Source organism: Palaemon carinicauda, chromosome 2, assembly GCF_036898095.1.
Source record: "Palaemon carinicauda isolate YSFRI2023 chromosome 2, ASM3689809v2, whole genome shotgun sequence".
Lineage (NCBI taxonomy): Eukaryota > Metazoa > Arthropoda > Malacostraca > Decapoda > Palaemonidae > Palaemon > Palaemon carinicauda.
Genome location: NC_090726.1, coordinates 62,213,152 through 62,237,151, shown reverse-complemented (window position 1 = coordinate 62,237,151; position 24,000 = coordinate 62,213,152). Strand labels below are relative to the sequence as shown.

The 24,000-nt window shown below is 34.6% G+C and overlaps 1 protein-coding gene across 2 annotated transcripts in view; it reads left to right on the top strand.

Moving 5' to 3' along the window:
* LOC137618051 (uncharacterized) overlaps positions 1-24,000 on the top strand; it is a 142,659-nt gene that overhangs the window by 97,148 nt on the left and 21,511 nt on the right. For both annotated transcript variants that reach the window (XM_068348006.1, XM_068347997.1), the window contains exon 4: positions 22,890-22,999. In XM_068348006.1, the coding sequence (XP_068204107.1) occupies positions 22,890-22,999 (110 nt within the window). The remainder of the gene's footprint in view (positions 1-22,889; positions 23,000-24,000) is intronic.

Here is a 24,000-nt window from a genome sequence, read left to right as displayed (position 1 = left end):
ATGTTGCGTTTATGGATCTGGAGAAGGTATAAGATAGAGTTGATAGAGAAGCGATGTGGAATGTGATGAGGTTATATGGAATTGGTGAAAGGTTGTTGCAAGCAGTGAAAAGTTTCAACAAAGGTAGTAAAGCAAGTGTTAGGATGAGAAATGAAGTGAGTGAGTGGTTTCCATTGAGAGTGGGGCTGAGACAGGAATGTGTGATGTCGCCATGGTTGTTCAACTTGTTTGTTAATGGAGTGGTGAGAGACGTGAATGCTTAAGTGCTTGGTCGAGCATTGAAACTGATAGACGAGAGTGATCATGAATGGGAGGTAAATCAGCTGTTGTTTGCGGATGATACTGTACTGGTTGCAGACTCGGAAGAAAAGCTTGATCTATTAGAGTTTGGAAGGGTATGTGAGAGAAGGAAATTGAGAGTTAATGTGGGTAAGAGTAAGGTTATGAGATGCACGAGAAGGAAGGGTGGTGCGAGGTTGAATGTCATGTTGAAGGGAAAGTTACTTGAGGAAGTAGATCAGTTTAAGTACTTGGGGTCTGTTGTTGCAGCAAATAGTGGACTGGAAGCAGATGTACGTCTGAGGGTGAATGAAGGATGCCAAGTGTTGGGCGGCAATGAAGGGAGCGGTAAGGAATAGAGGGTTAGGCATGAATGTAAAGAGAGTTCTGTATGAGAAAGTGATTGTACCAACTGTGATGTATGGATCGGAGCTGTGGGGAATGAAAGTGATGGAGAGACAGAATTTGAATGAGTTTGACATGAAGTGTCTGAATAGTATGGCTGGTGTATCTCGATTAGATATGGTTAGGAACGAAGTAGTGAGGGTGGGAACGGGTGCAAGAAATGATTTAGCAGCTACAGTGGATATGAATGTGTTGAGGTGGTTTGGTCATGTTGAGAGAATGGAAAGTGATTGTCTGCTGAAAAAGGTGATGAATGCAAGAGTTGATGGGAGAAGTACAAGAGAAAGGCCAAGGTTTGGGTGGATAGATGGAGTGAAGAAAGCTCTGGGTGATAGGAGGATAGATGTGAGAAAGGCAGAGAGCGTGCTAGAAATAGGAATGAATGGCGAGCGATTGTGATGCAGTTCTGCTGCTTCCTCCGGCGCCTTGGTGACCGCGGAGGTTGCAGCAGTAGGGGATTGTTATTTTAATCCAATTTCTCAGTGAATGTTTAAATGCTAATCTCCATTCTAAATGTATAAGATATCTGAGACCGGATTCGACAAGCTCTTATCTTTTCCGCTGTATAGTCGAATTATGAAATTGAATGGCAGACACATTCAAAATTTGAAAAGGGCTAATGTTTCACTAATATGGACTGCTTTGTTTTATCCTTGAGCAACAAAAAAATCTTAGATATATTTAGTATGAAAGTAAATAATTTTAGTACAGATCTTGTATTCCCTACGCCGTGCAAATAAGAAAAAAAGTGTGATCCCAAAATAAATTGGAAGGCCGTATTGCATAAGATTATACAAGCACGCCAGCGGTAGAAGATTAGTTTTAGTTTATTTTTTTTTCACAACAAACTAGACTCCTAGTACCACGAGGAATTGAGAAGACAAGATAATAATCACCAGATAAAAATCTATACAAATAATCAACGATCTAAGACTATTCCATACAATAGACATAAAAAAAGAGGGAGAAAAAATACAAGGAAAAAGGTGCCTACGCCTATTTACTTGTAGAATAGATAATAAAAACTTGATAAGGATTGAAAGAGGGCAGTCTTAAAAGCAGCCAATAAAAACTTCATCTAATCAACTAACTAGTGATTCTTGTAATGTAACGCAAATCTGCGAAATATAATCATAACATGAATTGAAAACATTTAGTAGTTTTAGTAGAAAACGAGGAACAATTTCTATCATAGAAATATTAGTGGAATGTGAAAAGCAACAGAAAAAAAAAACCCGTACTCTAACTGTGAAGCATTTGAAGTCTTACTTTAGGTTCACGAAACCTTTCAGATGATTAGATATGATTTGGAAAGCTTGGGTGATGAAAACGTTTTCTACAGAAAAAAACACACACACATATAACTCCATTATTTGTTTTAAGCTCTCAAATACACATAAGTCCGATGTATTTGATTATTTCACTTTATTTCAATATTTTTCTTGTATAGCAAACAGATTTGTCTTTTTAAATATTGTCTTCGTTTGTGCAATACGAATTGAGACTGCGATACAAAATCTCATTCCAATTTTTAGGAATGGATATCGACCCTGGCATCATTGGAATCTGAAAATGGCGGAAACGCAAAAATACAAAGAAACTAAACACTACTACATTTTAATTCCTTGAGTTTTAAAGGAAAATTTAATCCTTTGATAAGTTACTTCCGGATACAAACCTCCGATAATACATCTTAACCAGATAATAACCTAATTGAATTATTACTTGGTACATAAAGACAAATACGGCATGACTATTTTGCCGATGAAACTATTATTCTTGATTTATCTTTGTATGTAGAGGGTTGACTGGTTACCAAGAACAGTGATTTACAGAATTTGCGTTAAATGGTGGGGCGCTGGGGCAGGAAGGGCCATTCAATAACACGGAACTATTGGGGGAAACCCAAAAAATGTGGGTACAGTTAGAGGACAAAGGGACGCTGCACAAACCTACAGTCTACTACGCGAGGTGCACTGGCAGTGCTATCCCCATACGGGAAGGCTAGTCTGGGGAGAACCACGCAGTCGCATTTTGAAATATAGGTAAAGAGGTTGGACAGCAAATTAAAAGATAGGAAGAGGTTAGCAAAGGTAGAAGGCATAGGCTACATGGATAGTTATTAAAAGCATATGGTAATTAGTTTCATGATGAAAAATATTTCACAGCCCAACATTTGAGTAACAGATGGATTTTTATAAATACATGTATTCTCTTCAGATAGTTGTTCTGTATTAATTTCCCTTCTTCTTTCACTTCTGCGCTTCCACTCATCCTGCATAATTTCCATACACTTCCTGTTACTCCTCTTTCCCATTTATTTTATTCAGAGCTACAATTCCTCTTATGTACTGCTTACTATTCCGAGTCTCACTCTACCTCGGGAGTGAAAGCTCTTTCTCTTTCGGATATTTCAGGCTTTTCCCTGAGGAATCCAGCGTCACTCCCAGCTCGTTCCTTCATGTCAGAGTAGGCTCAGTTGATGGGAACATTACGACGTACCCCTTCGATCTTCTCTCTCCCTCTCTTTGAGAGAAACGCAGAGAATCTTCTCACTTTAAATCTTGAAAAATTTCTTTCGCGTAGCAATAATCTCAGATATCTAACTAAGGGAAGATTTGTATCGTGTATCTATAAAAACTACAACGTACTCTTCGTGAGATGACATTTTCAGAGGCTATTTTCTCAAACGAGGAAAAGAGAGTTATGACTTCTCTCTAAGCTGAGGGGTACTCCTGTCCTCCCTATTATGTACACACATTCATCTTTAGGTTGTCGTTCCGGTAATCCTCTCCAAAGAGAAGGTTTGAAAGGGAACTCCTCAGGTACTTCAAGTACTGTGGCGTACTTATCCATGCTGATGTAGTTTCCCTCGTACACTTGAGTTGCCAGCTATCATTTTCCTACGTCATATATTATAAGGGTCTTTCAGGGTTTGTACAGTACTTCAGATGCATATTATTTGATTAGTGCTTGGGCTTATGTATACACACACCCATAATTAGATAAATGAATATATATATATATATATATATATATATATATATATATATATATATATATATATATATATATATAATATTTCTGTGTTTACAGTATATATATATATATATATATATATATAATATTTCTGTGTTTACAGTATATATATATATATATATATATATATATATATATATATATATATATATATATATACTCACACGAATGTATGAGGACGCCAATAAATGAAAGTACTAACTCTAATCAAGCTTTCCCTTTTTCAATTTGTGGTTTGATACATATTTCACATAACAGCTTTTGTGTTTTTTACTAACACACACATACACACATACACACATACATATATAAATATACATATATATACATACACACACACATATATATATATATATATATATATATATATATATATATATATATACTGTATACATAAATTGAGATAAATGCTTTGGAAAGGACTTATTCTCACAACCTTGATAAACCTATGGAGTATTAGAGGGCACGAGGCTCCTCGATGACCTAATAGGGAACTACCAAAGTCATGGATGTAAGTAACATAGCTCTCTTTTCAATACCTACCCCCGAGCATGCTTCATCCTCGGGCATGTACCCTTGCCCTCTTTTCAAAAGGCTAAGAGCCATCAATCAGAAAGATGTGCCATGGTGTGACAGTTGGCTCTAGCAAATGAGTTGAGGTGCCTTTTATGCATAGTGAGCTCTGATATTAAACAAAGATGTTTTTCCTCCTGACAATACTACACATCATATCTACTGTGTATTCATATTCTGTATTTACATGTATAGCCTATGTAAACATGCATACACCTATATATAGTGATAACTCGGATCGGAGACAACATAATTCGTTCAGAAATCGTGTTTGAATACAGAATTGTTAAAACACTAAATAAAAGTTTCCCCTAAGTATGAATAGAAATAGCATTCATTGGTTCCCCACCCTAGGATGCTCCTGTTATGGATCGCTTTTATACAAATTTTACAATATTACAATATATTACAATACAAAAGAGCATATAAAAATAAGAAAAAAATATAATTGTTAAAATAAATGAAGGAATATGGAAGATATAAACAATGAACTTCACTTTACCTGTTGTAAGATGGAAGGCTAGTGGAAGGTGGTGAAGAGGGGGAATATGAGGAGGAGGTGTTAGAGTTGCTTGAAAGGGGAGCTCCCCTCCATAATCTCCTTTGGGTAACTGCCATTCTGGGGTTTTTCTCGTTTGTGCCTCTTTTCTGGCACTAAATGTGATTCACGTAAGCCCTTTGATCCTAAAAGATTAATACGAGAGCTTTGTTTCTGCCTTCCTTTTCTGAAATGACCCAATTCACTACCATCATAAGAACCTCCTACACTGGTAACTAATGCCTAATCTAGATGAAATGTTTCTACACTTCTGTAACTCCGCTCATTTTGCTATCATTTCTTTTAACAGCGAATTAAGGGCAGGACCCCTTCCCTCCTCCCCCTCTTAAGACATGTTCTCTTGCTATTTGTTACTCATCACTGTGAAGGTGTTGGATTTCCTCTGTTATCAGCGCTTTATGATGCTTCTCCTCTAATTCTTTAATACTTTTCTCAACTTCCAAGACCATGGACTTGCGTAAAGAAAAAAATGTCCTTGACCACAGGCTCAATCACAAGCTGAGGCGCAAGTTTAAAGCCCTCAAATTCTCTTCCTGCTACAGTCTAGTCATAACTTCCTCCAGGCAGAGTTCATTGTCCTGTAAGACTCTTCAGCCCAAGTTTCGTCAGCGAGATTTAGAGCATGGAAAATGTTAAAGTGGTTCTTCCAGAACTCTTTATTGTTAACCACATGTCAGAGATGACTACAAAACTCCTTTAAAAGGGCTTTTGTATAGAGTTGTTTGAAGTTGGAAATTAATAACTGATCCATTAGCTGGATGACAGGAGTCATATTTGGGTTCAGGCACTCTACAATGATAAAGAAAAACTCCTACAACTCGTATTTTTATGCCAAAAAGTTGAGCAAATGCATTTCCTCATGACAAGGAGGGCCTTAAATGGCAACTGTTTCTCCTAAAGGTGTTTTTTTTTCACAGTAGGACAAAACTCTTCATGAATCCACTCAATGAAAAACTGCCTAGTTACTCAGGGTTTATTTTTGGCCCGCCAAATCACACGTAAGTTGTTAGTTTTTGTGTTGTCTTGAAAACCCTGGGATTTTCAGATTTATAAATAAGTAGGGCTTGAACCTAAAGTTCCCACTTGCATTGCTACACGACAACAGAGTTAGTCTATCTTTTATAGACTTATACCCAGACAAGGTCTTCTATTCCTGGGAGATGAAAGTTCTCATTGACATTTCCTACCAAAAGAGGCCTCTTTCATTGCATGATGGAGGCTATAGCAATTTGCGCGAATGAAAAATGTAAATTACCGAACATATTTCTCTGCAGCTGATTTATCTGAAGTTGCAGCTTCCCCATGTCTAAAATCAGTATGGATGACACCTCACTTATCAAATTGACCAAACTACCCTCAGCTAACCATGATAACATGACTAGAATTTGCATCATTACTTTTGCCTGGGATGTTTTTAAAACTGTCTAAATATATCAATTTTGAAATTTCAAGTATGATTTCGATATTTCATAAATTTTGGAAATATCAGTCACACAGACACTTTTTTCTGCTTTTCAATTAACTCCAATGTTGGTTTTATAGTGGGTCTCAAACCATTCTCTTTTGTCTTATCAGTGCTACTATGTGAATGGAAAATCATTAAAAACATTAAAATGGAATCAATGGAAAAGCTAATGGAACTGTTTTGAGGGTTGGATCTGGGCGAGAGCTACAACCAAGTAAATTGGATCAATCGTCTTTGTCTCGGATTGATTGATTGATTTGAGGTGTTCTGGCATCCTGACATCTAAGGTCATTGACGGCGACATCGTTTATTGTGAATGAAAAATAAAAAGAATATTCAATTAAAACCTTAAAATCAAAGATGTAATTTTAAAAGTTAACTATCTTTCAGAAGACCTGCTTCTAAAATAAAGCTAAATATACCACTAGCATGGTATGACACATCATGTCCATCATATTATATATATATATATATATATATATATATATATATATATATATATATATATATATATATACACACACACATATATACATATATATATATATATATATATATATATATATATATATATATGCATACATACACACACATATATATATACATATATATATATATGCATATATACACACGCATATATATATATATATATATTTATATATAAATATATATATATATATATATATACAGACACACACACACACACATATATATATATATATATATATATATATATATATATATAATGCATACACCAGACAACATAGAGGCGCAATCTGTATTATACATATATTCATATGAATAAGAAAACATGAAAACAAAAATTTATAGATTATGTACTTCACAGGACGCTGTATACGGTCATATGAAATAAGATCCATAAAAGAATATTTCCTCCAGAGCATATGATTCATTAAGTATTTTGAACTCTGAAATAACACGTCTGAATTTTAAATTGAATTTTCTATGACTGCCTGAAAACCTTAAATAAATAAAAAGAGATCCATGATATATCTCACTAAAGTGGACTGGTGAGGTGCTTTTACGTATGACATTTTATCTCTTGTTGCCATTTCCTATATCATGTAATGGAATTTAGCCCCACATTCGAGACTTTCCAGTCCCAGGATGCTGAGTTTATGCTTTAACAAAAGACATGAGAAGAATTGAAGGGCTGAAGGAAACATCGAATTTAACCGGGGTCGCAGAAAAAGAATAGAAACTGATGGAGGGGAAATGGATGTAGGAGGAAGGAAGACTGGTGAAGTGAAGTAATAAACTAAAGAAAAGGCGAGAAGGAAGAGAGGATGACGAATGAAGGAAAACTGTGGAATTGGAGAGTGAAGAAAATGAACAGATGTCGATGAAAAAGTGAAGTTACGGAAATAAATTATAGAAAGATAATAAAAACAGAAAGAAAAAGAACATAATCAAATGTAAGTTCAAATGATTAAATGAAGGTACAGAGAAAAATGAGGGATACAAATTGACAAAGTGTAAAGAGAAAGTATCATGATGAAACAAAATTAGAGAAAAGGACACCAGCTAATGAAAGGAACAAGCAAAGAGAATAAATGGAAACTAAAGAAGTATATGGAGAAAGAAGGGGAAAGGGATACCGAACAAAGAAACCATGGGAAGCTCAGAAACTGAAAGGAAAAAAAGATAACAGCCAAAATAAACTCTAAAGAAGAAGGAGAGACTGATAAAAAGGTACACAGCAATATTGAAAAATCAAAGGGAGATTGAAAAAGAATGCAACAATACTCGGAAGAATTATTGCTGATACGAAAATGAATAAAAGAAAACGGATAAAGAGGGGAAAGCAAAAGTAACAAAATAATGTTAAGTACGATTATTGAGGTAACGGGAGATTTAAGGCAAATAAAAAAATCTTATGGAGTGAATATGAAGAGAAAGAAATAGCAATGGAAAAATCAGGAAGGGGAGGGACAAAATAAAGGAGTAAAAAATAGGTAGTAAGAAACCCAAGAAAATAGAAAATGAAGAAAGATATTGGAACAAAACGAAATTGAGGAAGCGTAAGAAGAGTTGATAAAAAAAAACAATGCAAATATAAATACGATATAAAAAAGTATAAAAGCAAAAGTACAAACAATAAGGTACAAAGGAATTGTAGAATAGGAAAATTGAAAAAAAAAAAAAAACGACAGGGGAACGAAACCAAACCAAAGAACTTTCTCCAAGACTTTCGTGAGATTTGCCGGGTGCACATTTTCGTATTCATTATCGACAAATATGTTTGCTATCAACTTTTTCCTTAAGAGTATTAATAAAAAAAAAAAACCCTTTCCAAAATATCGTAATTACTTTAGATAGCTATCTTATTCTATTTTCCTTCTTCCAAGTTGATGAACGGTCACATAAACATCGAAAAGAATTTTCTAAATCTTCCATTTCGAACTATACTGACAAAGTGAACTGCCAGTTTGACACATAACTGTTCTTAGTAATATCAACAATGCTGCTTATTCAGTTAGATGAGAAATGGTTGAAGAATCACCAGAACATTTCCCTTCCCTAAAATAAGCAGACCATTACCATTCCATTCAGGGGGTTAATGAAAGGAAATATCCCATAATATAATCTCCGGACCACGCCCATAACAGAAACCGCAGCTAGAGCCAACTCCCCAAGTTTGCTTGGGTTGTGACTCTGGAGTCGAACCCTTCCAACGTCGTTTTTCCCCCCTTTGTTTTCGTTTTTCCCGTGACGCGACTGGTCGGAAAAACAAATAATTCTTACCTGCTGCCACCTGTGGTAATCCACCGCTTAAGGGAGATGAATAACACATGGGCTGAAGAGGAGAGAAGCTTCACGAACCTGCTTTATTCTCTCTTTAATTCATATTTTTGCTTTCGTGGAGTAAGTCACCCTTCCTCTTTCCCTACAGACCTGGTTTCAGCATGCAATGGCGACCTCTATTAAATTATTTCAGCCCCCTTTCCCCCTAATTTCTACTGTCCAGTATAATAATTTTAATAAAATCTAGAATTTATTATTAATATTATTTTGAAACTAGACGGACAGTTTAATGATAAATGCTCATTTGATTTCATTTTGCATTTTGCATATCATATTAATTAAATCCATTGATAAACAGTGCATAATTTTAAAGTCATTCAAGATACCATGATTTGAACAACTTTAATATATATATATACTAAAGCTTCGAAATTCAATGGCAGACATCACCACAGAAAATGAACGCATTTTGGGTGACATTGAAACGTTCTGCAATCGCACGAGACTTTCAAAACACTCCACATTTCAGTAGGAAATTGTACTAATTAGGCCTATTTTATTTTCCCGTAAGGGATCCATGAGATTCCATGCATTTATTTAATAAAAAGGCCTCTTCTTCCCTTTAGGATTTTCATTAACAGCCAACTGACTCTCTTCTGCAATACAATAATGCCTCGAGTTGGAAGGTGACAAAGAAATTAGTGCAATTGGGTGGTAAAGTGTTAACGCTTAAGGGTAAATTTAACGGTCTTGTATCCCACAGAAAGGTGATTTTGCAAAGTGAAGGCTATCACGTTGTACAGCCATTATAATGCTAAGTATTAAACCAACGTCTGGCGGCCTCTGGCAATGATTACGCGACGAAGTTTGATGACCTGGCAACTGAAGCGGTGAGGAGAGAGAGAGAGAGAGAGAGAGAGAGAGAGAGAGAGAGAGAGAGAGAGAGAGAGAGAGATAAAATTTTTGATAGGGAGGGACGCAGGTGGGGAGAGAGAGAGAGAGAGAGAGAGAGAGAGAGATGGGGGAAATTTTTGAGAGGGAGGGACGCAGGTGGATGAAGAGAGAGAGAGAGAGAGAGAGAGAGAGAGAGAGAGAGAGAGAGAGAGAGAGACTGCGTTGCTGTTATACAGAGAAAGATAAGGTGAAGTGCATTACACAATGTTAAAGAGATGAAAGGATAGACACACAATCAAATAGAGACAGACACAGAACAAAATAGAGTCGTGTCGGTGGATGAGAGAGAGAGAGAGAGAGAGAGAGAGAGAGAGAGAGAGAGAGAGAGAGAGAGAGAGAGAGAGAGAGGGGGGGGGTATTATGCCATCGGATAAGAGAGAGATACAAGGGAAGAGGGAAAGAGATAAAGGGGAGCTAGAACTGTGCAGTTGGATATTGTGTGTACGTGTATGAGAGAGAGAGAGAGAGAGAGAGAGAGAGAGAGAGAGAGAGAGAGAGAGAGCACATGCTGATGTATACTGAAGCTCGTGGAGACGTTGGCAAGGACGGCAGAAAACGGGAAATAAAGAGCTGAAAGAGAGCAGAACGGAGTAAACACAACTACAAGCCCCTAGCAACATGAATTACCTTCTATTTATAGTGGAAGTCGTTTGGAGCTCATTTGACTAATGCCAACAGCTCCAGCAGCAAAACCAGCTCCAAAATCCATAGCAGCAACAAGAAAAAAGTTGAATAAAAAGCCTCCAAGATCCGGCGGGAGACTTAATGGAGGAGGAGGAGAAGGGAGGGAGAAATGAACAATGCATCCACGTCTGGGAAACAAAGTGAATAGGGAAGGAAATTTGGGAGGAAATGGAAAAAGGATGGAACACACGAACGAACAAACGAGAGACGGCGTATTTGCGAAGCATACCTTAAAGTTATAGTATTTCGAGGCTTCTGAATGGTGGTGACGGGTGGGGTGAAGAGGGGGGGGGGGGGAGAGAAGAAGGAGAGGGGGGCGAGTGATACCACAACACAAGCCACACCTCGAGTATACCCCGACAGAGAGAGAGAGAGAGAGAGAGAGAGAGAGAGAGAGAGAGAGAGAGAGAGAGAGAGAGAGAGAGAGAGAGAGAATACAAAGCAGAGTAAATTTGTTGACCCTCGTCTGTTGAATCAATTGATACTTTTTCCGAATTGAACGCATCGATCCCCCCCACAATAACCTCTTCCCCCGTAAGTAAGCAGACGCTTACGCCCATAACACTAAGCATCTTACCGTGGAAGTAGTACTATGAAGGTCAATTAAAGCTAAGCACAAAGAGAGAGAGAGGTAGAGAGAGAGAGAGAAATATGAAAACTAGTATGAGGAGTTAGATTATATCTATCTATCTCTCTTCCTTTCTATCTGTCTATCTATCTACCTATATATATATATATATATATATATATATATATATATATATATATATATATATATATATATATATATATATATATGTAAGCTGATACCACAGGAAACCACAAAAATACTTCCAGCAAAATGTTCGATGCATTTTTGTTCCAGATTGGGACGCTTTCTCTACCTAGTCCATGCGCCCTTTGTTTCCTGAACACATACATATTTGACAAGGTGCCATACATATTCCATCTTTTCTTTAACATATTTAATATTCCATGTATCATATTATAAGTTCTCTGTAAAGTGATTTGTTGCTTAAAATATTTGAATAATCAACATGAAAAGAGGAAATCATAGGAAATTATCTCGGTCTTAATATTGATCGTCTGAAATAATTTCAGGTTACCGTTTTCAAAGTAGACTACTGTAGTCCTGTACTTGGAGAATAATTGTTCATATTACATAGACCAGTCTGGGAGTTCGTGCTACGTCGTTTAAATAGAAATTTAGCCTTTGAACTTTTTGGGCTCAAGTAATTTGCGTATGTCCCCTTGGCCATGACAACGACTGGTATTTGAGTGTTGCAAGGGAGGCGTATCTTTGTTCTCCCCTTGTAATAAGAGTTTTTACATGCAAAATCTCTCTCTCTCTCTCTCTCTCTCTCTCTCTCTCTCTCTCTCTCTCTCTCTCTCTCTCTCTCTCTCTCTCTCTCTCTCTCATATATGAATATATATATATATATATATATATATATATATATATATATATATATATATATGTGTGTGTGTGTGTGTGTGCGTGTGTGTGTGTGTGTGTGTGCGTGTGTGTGTGTGTGTGTGTGTGTTTGTGCGCCCGCGCGTGCATGAGTATGTATGTATATACGAATGTATAGATTTAAATGTAAAACGTATATCTATCTATCTATGTAAATAATGTGTCCATGTATCTGTATGCGATTGTGTGTGCTCGGATGGTTTTCAAATCCCAGGACAGGTACCTGGAATATGAATTCTGTTAGGTTTCCCGAGGCAATGGCTTTTGTGAAAATCCTATTATCGTTATGACTGACTTGGTATCGACCATTTTTGAAAAACTTCATGTTTAATAAAGAACTGCAGCTAAATTTGTCATTTTATTTTTCGATGGTAAATAACGCAAAAAAATTTACTACTAGACTAACAGTTATGCAGACTGATTTCAAGTGGATGAATTAAATTTTGATAAATTCATATATATATATATATATATATATATATATATACATATATATACATATATATATATATATATATATATATATATATATATATATATATATATATATATATATACATATATATCTTCTTGCTGATTTTTATTGGTGATGGTATATCAAAATATTGTCCTCTGCTTATTCGAAACAAAAATATTATTAAAACCTTTTACTCAAATATTGCTTTCTCAAGTGAAAGGAGTGAAAATACGTTTGTATGTGATACGTGACATTGGTCATACCTAGCAGTTTGAGCATTTTAGCGCCCCGTTAATAATATTTTCAACATTATTTCATTACATCTTGTAGACCATCAGATGCGGTTAAGTTACACATTAGACCCATAAATAAGTAAAAACATACCCGAATAAGAAAATTAGTCAGGCAAACTGATATAAGTACACTGTTAACAGTTTGCATTAAAAAATGGTAAATGCCTGGCAACATTTATTCAGGATTTTTACCGGTTTAAAAAGGGATATATTAACGTAAAGGAGTGATATTACGGTTACCACCCCGTAAAAGATGATGGCAAAGTAGGGTAAAGATTACGGCTACCCGTATTTTACTGAAATGTGGCTGAGAACAGTATATCTTACTGAGAATTTCCCATTAAAATTTACGTTTTTTTTTTAACAGTGTACAGCAAATATTATCGTACAGTAGATAGTTAAGTTGCTAGTAATTCAGGTTCTTGTATATGATTTGATATTTTTGAGCATTCGGCAATTTCACATTGTTCAATTGTCTATTGCAAATGATTATAGCTTCAATAAATATTCAGGAATATATTAAGCTATAGCAATGTTAATGCATTATGACATTTAATTGTTTATACACATAGAGAAAATGCACTCATGACATGGAAAATAATCTACTTAATTAGGCTACAATGATAATTACTGTACCCTGATTTTAGTTTCATCTTTTGTATCATTATTCCTCATTTAACAGCAATGACGTCATGGCCACTCACGTTATGCCTCATCAAGAGAGAGAGCAGAACTCCATGGCATGAAAGTAGGTTACGTTTCACTTCTCATTTTGCTTCATTTATTTCATGCAGAGGCAGTTCAGCGCTTGAAGACGTAATCACTTGCATCACACAGGCTAGGGAAATGCCCCTTTAGGGAGGGAAGACCGAACCTATTCGAAACAGGCTTTGTTGCAAGTCGTCTCTCCTTGTATTTGATTTGACATAATCTGATTTCATGGCAGAATGGTCTCTTGTAAGACAAGAGACTCAATCCTCCCGTTCCAAGTCTTTTTCGGACCATTGACAGAAATATCTTGATATTTCATCTTTAGTATAGAAGAAATATCAACACATTGAGGCAGGACGAAGTAGTATAGTGTCCGAGACACGTCAAAAAGGACGGCTAAATATCGAGATAGAAGTGTACAACATGCAACCCCACTCACCAGGGTATGACTGCTCCCTCTCCCCCTATTTGAGGGACGGGGAGAGATCGATTATTTATACGTCTGTCAATGCCGCTGAGCATGACTGGATATATATATATATATATATATATATATATATATATATCATATATATTATCTATCTATCTATCTATCTATCTATATATATATGTATATATATATATATATATATATACATACATATATATATATATATATATATATATATATATATATATATATATATATCCAGACACTTGCCTCGGTTTCATACTTTGACCTGGACGACTTTAATTTTTTACATTTATTTTCATCATAGTTATAACGAAGTTGAAACCACAGAAGATTTCTGTTATGTGTTTATGTTATGAGTAATATCTTTTTTTCTTTCCACGGATATGGGAATACACGTAAGGTTTCGTGCGACCACTGCCGTCAGGGTCATGGTCAATAGCTTTAGGATTTTTTTTTTTTAATCAACAGTAATTCTGTTTTATGTCTTTCTCTTAAATAAAAAAGTACAATATTCTTATTTGGATATGTAATTTATTACTTTTTTTTTTTTTTTTTTTTTCAAAATCTTGTTCCTTTAGATTTTTATTGTCGACATTTCCCCGTAAATTTTCTTTGTGATTTTCACAAAAATCGTAGTTCTTTATTTTCATATAGTATAACAACCTTTATGTTGAAGTGTAACTTCATTTCGGCCAGAGCAGCTCTGGTGACAGCCATAATTTAATGTCTGCAAGAGAATTAGGCAGATTGAATGAACAATATGGTAAATATTTGTACTTTTTTTATTCAGACTTTTGATTTCAATGAAGAGAGTATATACTAAACTGAACAGACGTTATTTTGGAATAGAATAAGCCACATGCACATCCACATTAAAGGGCAGTAATGAACAGTTAAAAATGTTCCCTCAAAAACAACTCACGCGTGTGCAAGCTTGTGTATATAAATTAAACCCACCCACCTCCACCCACACACACATACCCAAACACACACACACCCAACCACGCACACGCACCCACACGCACACACACACCCACACACACACACACACACATATATATATATATATATATATATATATATATATATACATACACATGTACCGTATGTATGTATATATACACATATACTGTAGGTGTATGTATTGTCACCATAAAACATACTTAAACAACTATACACATATAATTCGGCTAAAAAAATAAATATAGATAAAACTCATGTAACCAGAATATAAACGTAAGATATATCAGTAATCGATAATGGTGATTAACTTTCTTGTGATGGAGAGTGGTGACGTCAAAACATTTGCTTGAGAATAGTCCTGTCCGCGTAGTCAAATATTCATTGTGAACCCCGTAGAGTTACATTCTCCGTTTGAGTGATTATACAACATTCCCCAAAAAAATCTTTCGTTCATATGAATAAGGTCTATGAACTACACAAGGAAATTGATTTTAAAATCTTTACTAAATCATGTGTTTTAACAGATGTGGTCTCCAATGAGGTTGACCAAAGTAAAAAGCAGAACAGCATATTGACACCAACTTTAGGGTAAGAAACTTAATCACCGTATCAAGTTCTGCCCAAGCTGATTCTCCAAATTTTTATAACCAAGATTAATACGCAACCACGCACGTCCACATTATATATATATATATATATATATATATATATATACGGACACACATTATATATATATATATATATATATATATATATATACATATATACACACACTGTATATATATTTATATATATATATATATATATATATATATATATATATATATATATATATATATATATATATATGCACGCACATACAACCATATATATATATATATATATATATATATATATATATATATATATATATATATAAATATGTCTGTGTAGGTGTGTGTGTAATCGTATGCACAGCTGCTAAAGAGCATAATGATCTTGAAAAATCTCAAAAATAGTAAAAGAAAAAAAAATTCTACGTTAAACATAGTGATTCAGAAAACATTCTCAAGAGTCAGATGGTTTATATTTCATATTTGCAAAGCTATAAATACCCCAGGACACTTTTTATGAAGAGCGAAAATTGATGAAAATTTTGCTCTGTAACGAGTTATATTTAATAATTTGAGTTAGAGAATATTGTGTAATTGTTTCAAAGGAGTGCAAATAAAGCTAGTTTTACTCTATAACATGAATGCCAATAAGGCTGTTTTAATCACTGACTTCAGTAATCACCTTGACCTGGCAGGAATATAGATAAGGTACACAAAGCATTTTACGAAATATATTATTTAACTTTCAGTTCATGTTTACCACAAAAGTATTTTACTCGAGTTTAAATTAACACGGATAAATTTTATCCTGGTTTATTTCGCAAATTTAGTTTTGGAAGCTCAGAAATATCAATTATTTTTACAAATACACTGGGAACCTGGTTATTATGAAAAACATCTAATTGAATGGAATTACCAGAATACATCGTGACACTAAGTATTATTCAAGCTTAATCTATAGAAAATGGAACATAAATGAAAAAGAAAAGAAGTTAAAGTAAATGTACTGGAAATAAATATTCTAAATGAACAAGGAAGACAATATAAGTATCAAATCTCTATAATATATAAGTTACGAGAACATAAAAACAAGGCATAAAGAGTAAAGTCCTTTAGAATAAATCTGCATTACTTACTGGTGGGTGAAGTGGTTTGATTCTATACCACATCTTTCCCCATTTGATTCGAACGTCTGGATTTCTGTAGAAGGAAAAATCTGATAAGTCACGAAATCCCCTTAGTAACATCTACAGTATGCTTATAGGTTCAAATTATCCCACAGCTAACAGTAATCTACATGTAATTTATAGCATAAGCTAAAGGTACTTTACACTTTATATCTATGCAGCCCACACACACAGACTCACATATACAAACATACATACATATTACACACACACACACACACACACACACACACATATATATATATATATATATATATATATATATATATATATATATATATATATATATATATAAATGGGGGTGTACCCGTATTAGGGACGGGTGAATGGGCTCCCACAATAAGTGTCAAAATAATAGGTAAAGGTCAACGTTTGTGATTATTGACAATAGTAGTGATAAACTAGATATTGGAGGAAGATTTAGGAAGACGATGGTCAACATAAAATGAGATAAAAAATAGTTATGAGAGTAAATTGAATATAGGTTGACAGAACACTTAAAAATAGCAATAGTTGACTTATATAACTATTTATAAGATTATGCAAGGAATTAAAGTAGTGTGAAAAGACAAGGTAGTAACAAAACACATTATGGCAAGGAAGGCCAAACGGACTGAGCAAAACATTGAGAGGAGATTTTGAATGTGTTAGGGAGCCAGAGAGGGAATGCGTGGAAGGGTTATTGAGCAGAGTCCCCTTTATGGAAGTGTGGGGTGATGTTGAAGGTGAATGAAGGAAAAAGATGAGATGAACCATTTGTGTAGTGTATGAGATGTACGAAAAGATTGAAACGAAGAGAAATACGGCCGGATATAAAAGTTAGAGTATGTAGAAGGATGGAACGAAGTATTGTGAGATAGTTTTGTTTTGTTAGGACGATAGTCTGGTCAAATGACCCCAAACAGTGCTAGATTGATAAAGGGAAAGAGCTATTGGAAAGGAAGAGCCTTAATATTCAAGAAGAGCGAGAATGCATGCAAGATAGAGGTAAATACTTCAAGTGAACAGATATGTTTGACGTGCTGCTGATAGTTGTGCAGTCTCTTGCTTGAGTCACTCTATTCTAGCGATACACACACACACACACTCACACACACACACACACACTCTCTCTCTCACACACGCACACACACACACACACACACACACACATATATATATATATATATATATATATATATATATATATATATATATACACTTACTGCTTACATATACAAGAAAATTCGCGCAAAGAAAGGTTTATCACTTATTAATTTTTATAGAAACTTCAAAAGTAAAACTTTTCTTGGTCACTAAAACGCCAAAATAACTTTTCTTGGTCACTAAAACGCCAAATAAACTTCTACGCAATGGATTAATTTTCCTTGTCAAAGTAACGCAACATCTTTATTATTGTTCAATCATAAGATGAAATATTGATTTCTCCTGATCAAGACAACGCGGCCTGAGTACTGAACATGAGTATCGGCTTCGACAAACAGCTTCTGATAGAGACTAATGAATACGATATGGCCGAGTGATGGAAAGGGACAGCTTCAAGCCAATTTGATGGAGCACCTACCCAGTTGATATTTACCGAGAGAGAGAGAGAGAGAGAGAGAGAGAGAGAGAGAGAGAGAGAGAGAGAGAGAGAGAGAGAGAGAGACTTTTAACTATAAAGAAGCTAGGCCTAGGCTATTCATATTCTATGAGGTATTGACAATCCACGAGGCTTTCCACGGAGACCTTTTACGTAGTGCGGTAGAAAACTTTGTCTTTCGAAAAAATGTGTTAAAAGATTTCGACTTATTCGGATCCTCAGAATAGAAATTTCTGTGGAACTGTATCCAAACTCAGAACCTACGACTACAATGTTTTATTTCTAGATCATAATGAAAAGATTAAGGTTCATTTTCTTCATGAGCGTGGGAGGACAATGAAGGATTGATGCTCGATATTAGGAATTACTATAAGGATATTTTTAATCTAATTTAGACAAAATATAATCTAAACTTTATTTTCCAGTGTGCAAAACGGCTCTATTTATTGTCCTCTGCAATATTAACTGCTGTCAACAAAAACATCTAAAATAAAATTTATATTTGAAAATGCGTAATGACAGAAGTTAGGCTTTTCTGTAATTTAACTCTAGCACTATTTGATGGATTGTTTTTTGAAACGTAATATAGTTTTTGTGTGTTTCTATGCTGGCTGGTCACCATTATGTATTCTGATGTATAAGAATTTCACGATTTTATTCATACTATAAAGATACAGTATAATATATATATATATATATATATATATATATATATATATATATATATATATATATGTATATATACATATATATATAATTATGTATATATATGCATTCAGTATATGAGTTTATATACATATATACATATATATATATATACATATATATATATATGTATATACTCATATACTGTATGCATATATATATATATGTGTGTGTGTGTGTATTTATGTACACACACACATTATATATATATATATATATATATATATATATATATATATATATATATATATATATATAGCCTATATATGCGTGGTTTGTTTAAAGAAAGAGTATTATACATACATATACAGTATACCTAATGACACTGACTGTATTTCCTTTTAAAGTCCCAAATTTATGACAACGCCTCACATCAATTATTTTCAGTCCAAAGGAACACAAAGAAACTAAACATCTTAACAGATCTAAACCAAATCCCCCTTCTTATTTTATAACTTCCATCTTTATTCAAATCCATTAAAAGATAGGGAGATGAGGATTCCCCCACCGGGTCGTATTAGAAGAGACTCGATTTCAAAATTATTCGTATCCCCACAGGAACCATTGGGCACTGATAATTTTTTTTCCTTTTTATGTTTTTATAGTAATGAAATATTAGGTGCATAAGTATTAGATGAATTCCCATAATTCTAACTTTGGCGGGATTTATTTTCGAAGAAAAACGAACCAAACTTTAAAAAAAGAAAAAAAAATGGAAAAAACTCAATTTCAATTGATTTCCTTTTGTAGCTTCAACTTCATTAAGGTGAGGGTTTGGGTTTTAAATCTAATTTTTCCCAGAGGAAGAAGAAGAAAGAAGACGAAGAAGGAGAAGAAGAGATAGGAAGGAAAAGAGGTTCGATGCTGCTATCAGTGGTTGAGTGAGCCAATAACGGAAATTTGTTTCTACTGAGGCATAATTTCTCCGGAAGGGGGAAGCCGGATTATGTAGGTCTGGTTATAACGAAACTCGCTGCCAACATTCTTCTTGTTCTCTGGATATCTGTTGGATATAACCGGGAATCTCACCACTTTCTTTCTTCCTTTAGTTTTTTCCTTTCTTCTTTTATTGTTTCAGCAATTGCCAGCTTCTTCTTGGGAATGGAAAAGGTTTGCTTTAGTTTTTGTTTAGAATTCTAAAAATGGAATTGAAAAAAAAATATGCATTCTCAAGAAAGGCAGCATTAACTAGAGGGGCATTCAGTAGAGCGCATACCTCTGCCGCGGCAGCTTATTTCTAGAAGTTTTGCTCTACCGTGACATTGACCTTTGACCTTGACCTTCCAAAATGTAATCATTACCTGCTTTTTACATAACACTTAATCCCTGCAAGTTTTATTACTCTACGATTAAAATTGTGGCCAGGATGCTGTTCACAAACAACCACACACACAAACATGGGGTAAAACATACCTCCTTCAAACTTCGTTGGGGGAGGTAATAAAATCAATATATACAATTATCATGATAACATTCGAAAGCACAGGATTCGTGACAGTGATAAAAGCTCAATCACGAACTCATAAACTGAAAAGAATCCAGATATGCACGCCTTCGCAACATAAAGACTCAACCAATGCAATTGTTTCCTTCTCCCTGTTCTCTCCTCTACTCCCTCAAAAACAATGTAGGCAGACAAACCATTTTCCCGAAAGGGGGAGGAGTAATAATATTTTTATAGACAAGCTCAAACTGAGTCTTTTGTGCTTCACATAAAAGATTTGTAGAGATTTATGTTTCTTCACAACATACAACAGGGGTTGATCCATTATACAATTCGACGTTCCCGAATTTTTTTTTTAAACTGTTTCAAGTTGGTCTTGCGCTTATTTAGATAAACTGAACCATTGCATTTTATAAGTAGACTTTCATGAAATATTGACACTTCTAGCTTACTTTCCTTTTTAAGTGAATAGGCTGACAGACTAGCAGAGGCCTGAAGAAAATAAGAAAATTAAAAGGAGATTAATAATGATGGGACGGAACAGTGAAAGAAGCGAGAACAATTTCTGACTTGGACGAAGGAGTGCCATACGAATCATGAAAACAGAAGGGAGAAGATAATTCTAAAGGTTGGCGACAGAAAGAAAGAATCTGCCACAGACGAATTTGTGGCGTTGAATGTCAAACACTTTACCACGCCTCTATCACAAATGTTGCCTACATCACGAAATGACTGCATTCTCATTTCGCGAACCTGATCTGTCAACTTATGGAATACGAAATGTATACGTGTTGAAAAATCAAACCATGTTTTAAGCCCTCCACGGGTTCCACTAAAAAGATGTAGTTTATATCACAGTTCGTTATAAAAATCTAAAATTACTTTAAAAGGTTTTATTTCGTAGTTTCTTACTTGTCACAAACCCACACACATAATTGTTTATGCAACTAAATTTTACATAGCAGCAAACACACCAATATACTCGGTTATACATTTGTTTCCTAAATTTACTCTATCGCGTAAATCTCCTTGATGTGTTTTTAATAATGTTGCATGGGGTAAGGAATCCATATCTTTCGACCGTCGTCCCTGCAGGGATCATTAATTAGAGAATAATTTGCCTACATAATTGCAAACTCACATTCGTTTATTCAAACACAGTCACGAACTAAGTTGTTGATATTTATTTACAGTTCCTTTGACGTTCACAAACAGTTTGAGAAGCAAACATTCTAGCATAACATATCTAGAATTAAGACAAGCTTGTATAAGAATTTTCTAGAAGCCCACACACTACCACCATATATATCCAAGTTCAAGTCTATTCATCCACACAAATATAGTTGTTATCCACCAACCAACCCTAATTCGTTTTTCTTTCTATACATTGCCAAGAAGTACAACACTACTTTGGCTGGCGATGTAAATTCCAGCGCCAACATGCTCGTTTTCTTCCGTTGCTCGTAACGTAGTCTTTATCGAGCTCTAGTTTAAGCCCGCAGCCCCCAGAGAAGGCCAAAACGAACCGCCTAGACCCTAAATCCCTGCATCCCATTTCCTTTCTTCGTGTCATTTACTTCGGACATAAACAGCCTATTTCTTTCTTTACTTTTTATATTTGTTAATTTTAGATTGGCGTTCTTTAGGCTGAAAAAAAAAGAGTATAGAGATGTGGATTATTGTAGAGTATATACTTTCTCACTCGAAATATGATGAAGAATAAATGATGCAATCCTAATAAGTTAGAGAGAAGTGTTTTAAAAGTAATTTTTATCACGATACCTAGAAGTATACATTTGGAGATTTTACGTAATATCCAGATGCCATACCACAACTTCTCTTGGGTTTCAGCACACATGTTGTCTTAGTGCGATCAAAATTAACTGATCGAAAAGGAACTTATCCCTTTAGTGAACATAGACATACTATCCTAGGGTTACATGTCTTAAGCTAAAAGGAATTTAAAGTTGAAAGGTCGTAAGTAAAACCTCAAAATTCAACTGGCATTTATAAAAGCTCGAGTGAATAATATGTAGGAACCATTTAGTAAAATTCAGTTAATTCGATAGTGTTAGATAAAGACTTTGAGACATCAAGCAAATTATATTGAATATAAAAATCTTGAATGAAAATATCGATATACCATTTCACCGTTGTATGAATGTTAAGAATTTTAAAGAAGAATGTACCTAAAACATCTAGCACCCCAAAAATAAATATTGAACATTTCCTGTCTCTAGCCAAGTGTAAACGAGTGACGATAAGTGTTGGCGTGTCACTAACTGAGGTTTTTTTCTTTCAGGCGTGAAGAGCGAAGTGTCGAGTGTCACCTCAGGGCGCACGCAAGGGTCGGTGCCGAGTCTAAGCAGAGATTCTCTGCTTGTTGTCACTCACGCTTCCACGGGACACCAGGTAAGCCGAAAAAAGCCACATATCACCTTATGTAACACTCAGAGGTCGGTCTTCTGCAGTGATGGTTCGATGTTATTAGACAAATGCTTCTTCGACAGATCATGATATTTGACAGCAAATCCTTCGACAAGTTGTTATCACTAATCAGTATATATATATATATATATATATATATATATATATATATATATATATATATATAATATATATATATATGTTATATATATATATTTATATATATATATATATATATATATATATATATATATATATATATATATATATATATATATATATATCAGAGTTCTGTAGGGCACAAATTATCTAGCAATTTATCTTTATTGATCTAGTTTTAGTCATATCCTACTGATGTATTACTGGTATATGGCTTACTGAAAAAGAAAGAAGAAAGCTATCTAGGATCCTAAATTGAATTATTTTCCAAGATCACAATGTCCATAAAGATATTTATACACAGGGCAAAGAAGGAAATGACCGTGACGGAATAAAGCATAAAGGAAAAAATAGCAAAGAAATATTAGATGTTGGTAAAATTACTCAAAAGATTCATAGTCCGCTAAACTAATAAAGAACACTGTTTTTTTTTAATAAAGTAGCGTCGGTGAGCAAGACAGATTTAATCCCCTGTGAGAAGAAATAAATTCCTTTGCAACTTCCTTAAGCACCAGGAGGTCTCTTTCTACTTATCTGTCCAACCTCTTCCGTGCTAAAAAAGAACTCTCTTATAACAGTAGTAATAACAATAACAGAGGAGAGGAGAATAATCACACGTAAAGAAGAGGAAACACAGGAAACAAATTGGAGAAAGGGAGAACCTCAGGACCCACAAGACATCGATAACAATGGCCTCTGAGATTTTGGAGAACAGGCCAAAAGAAGCCCATCCCATTGGAAGCGGTCGTTGAAACTCGACCAACCAGTCGATCGTGCCAGAAAAGTGGAGGAAAAAATTGTACATTTCCGGATTTTCATTTTCAATT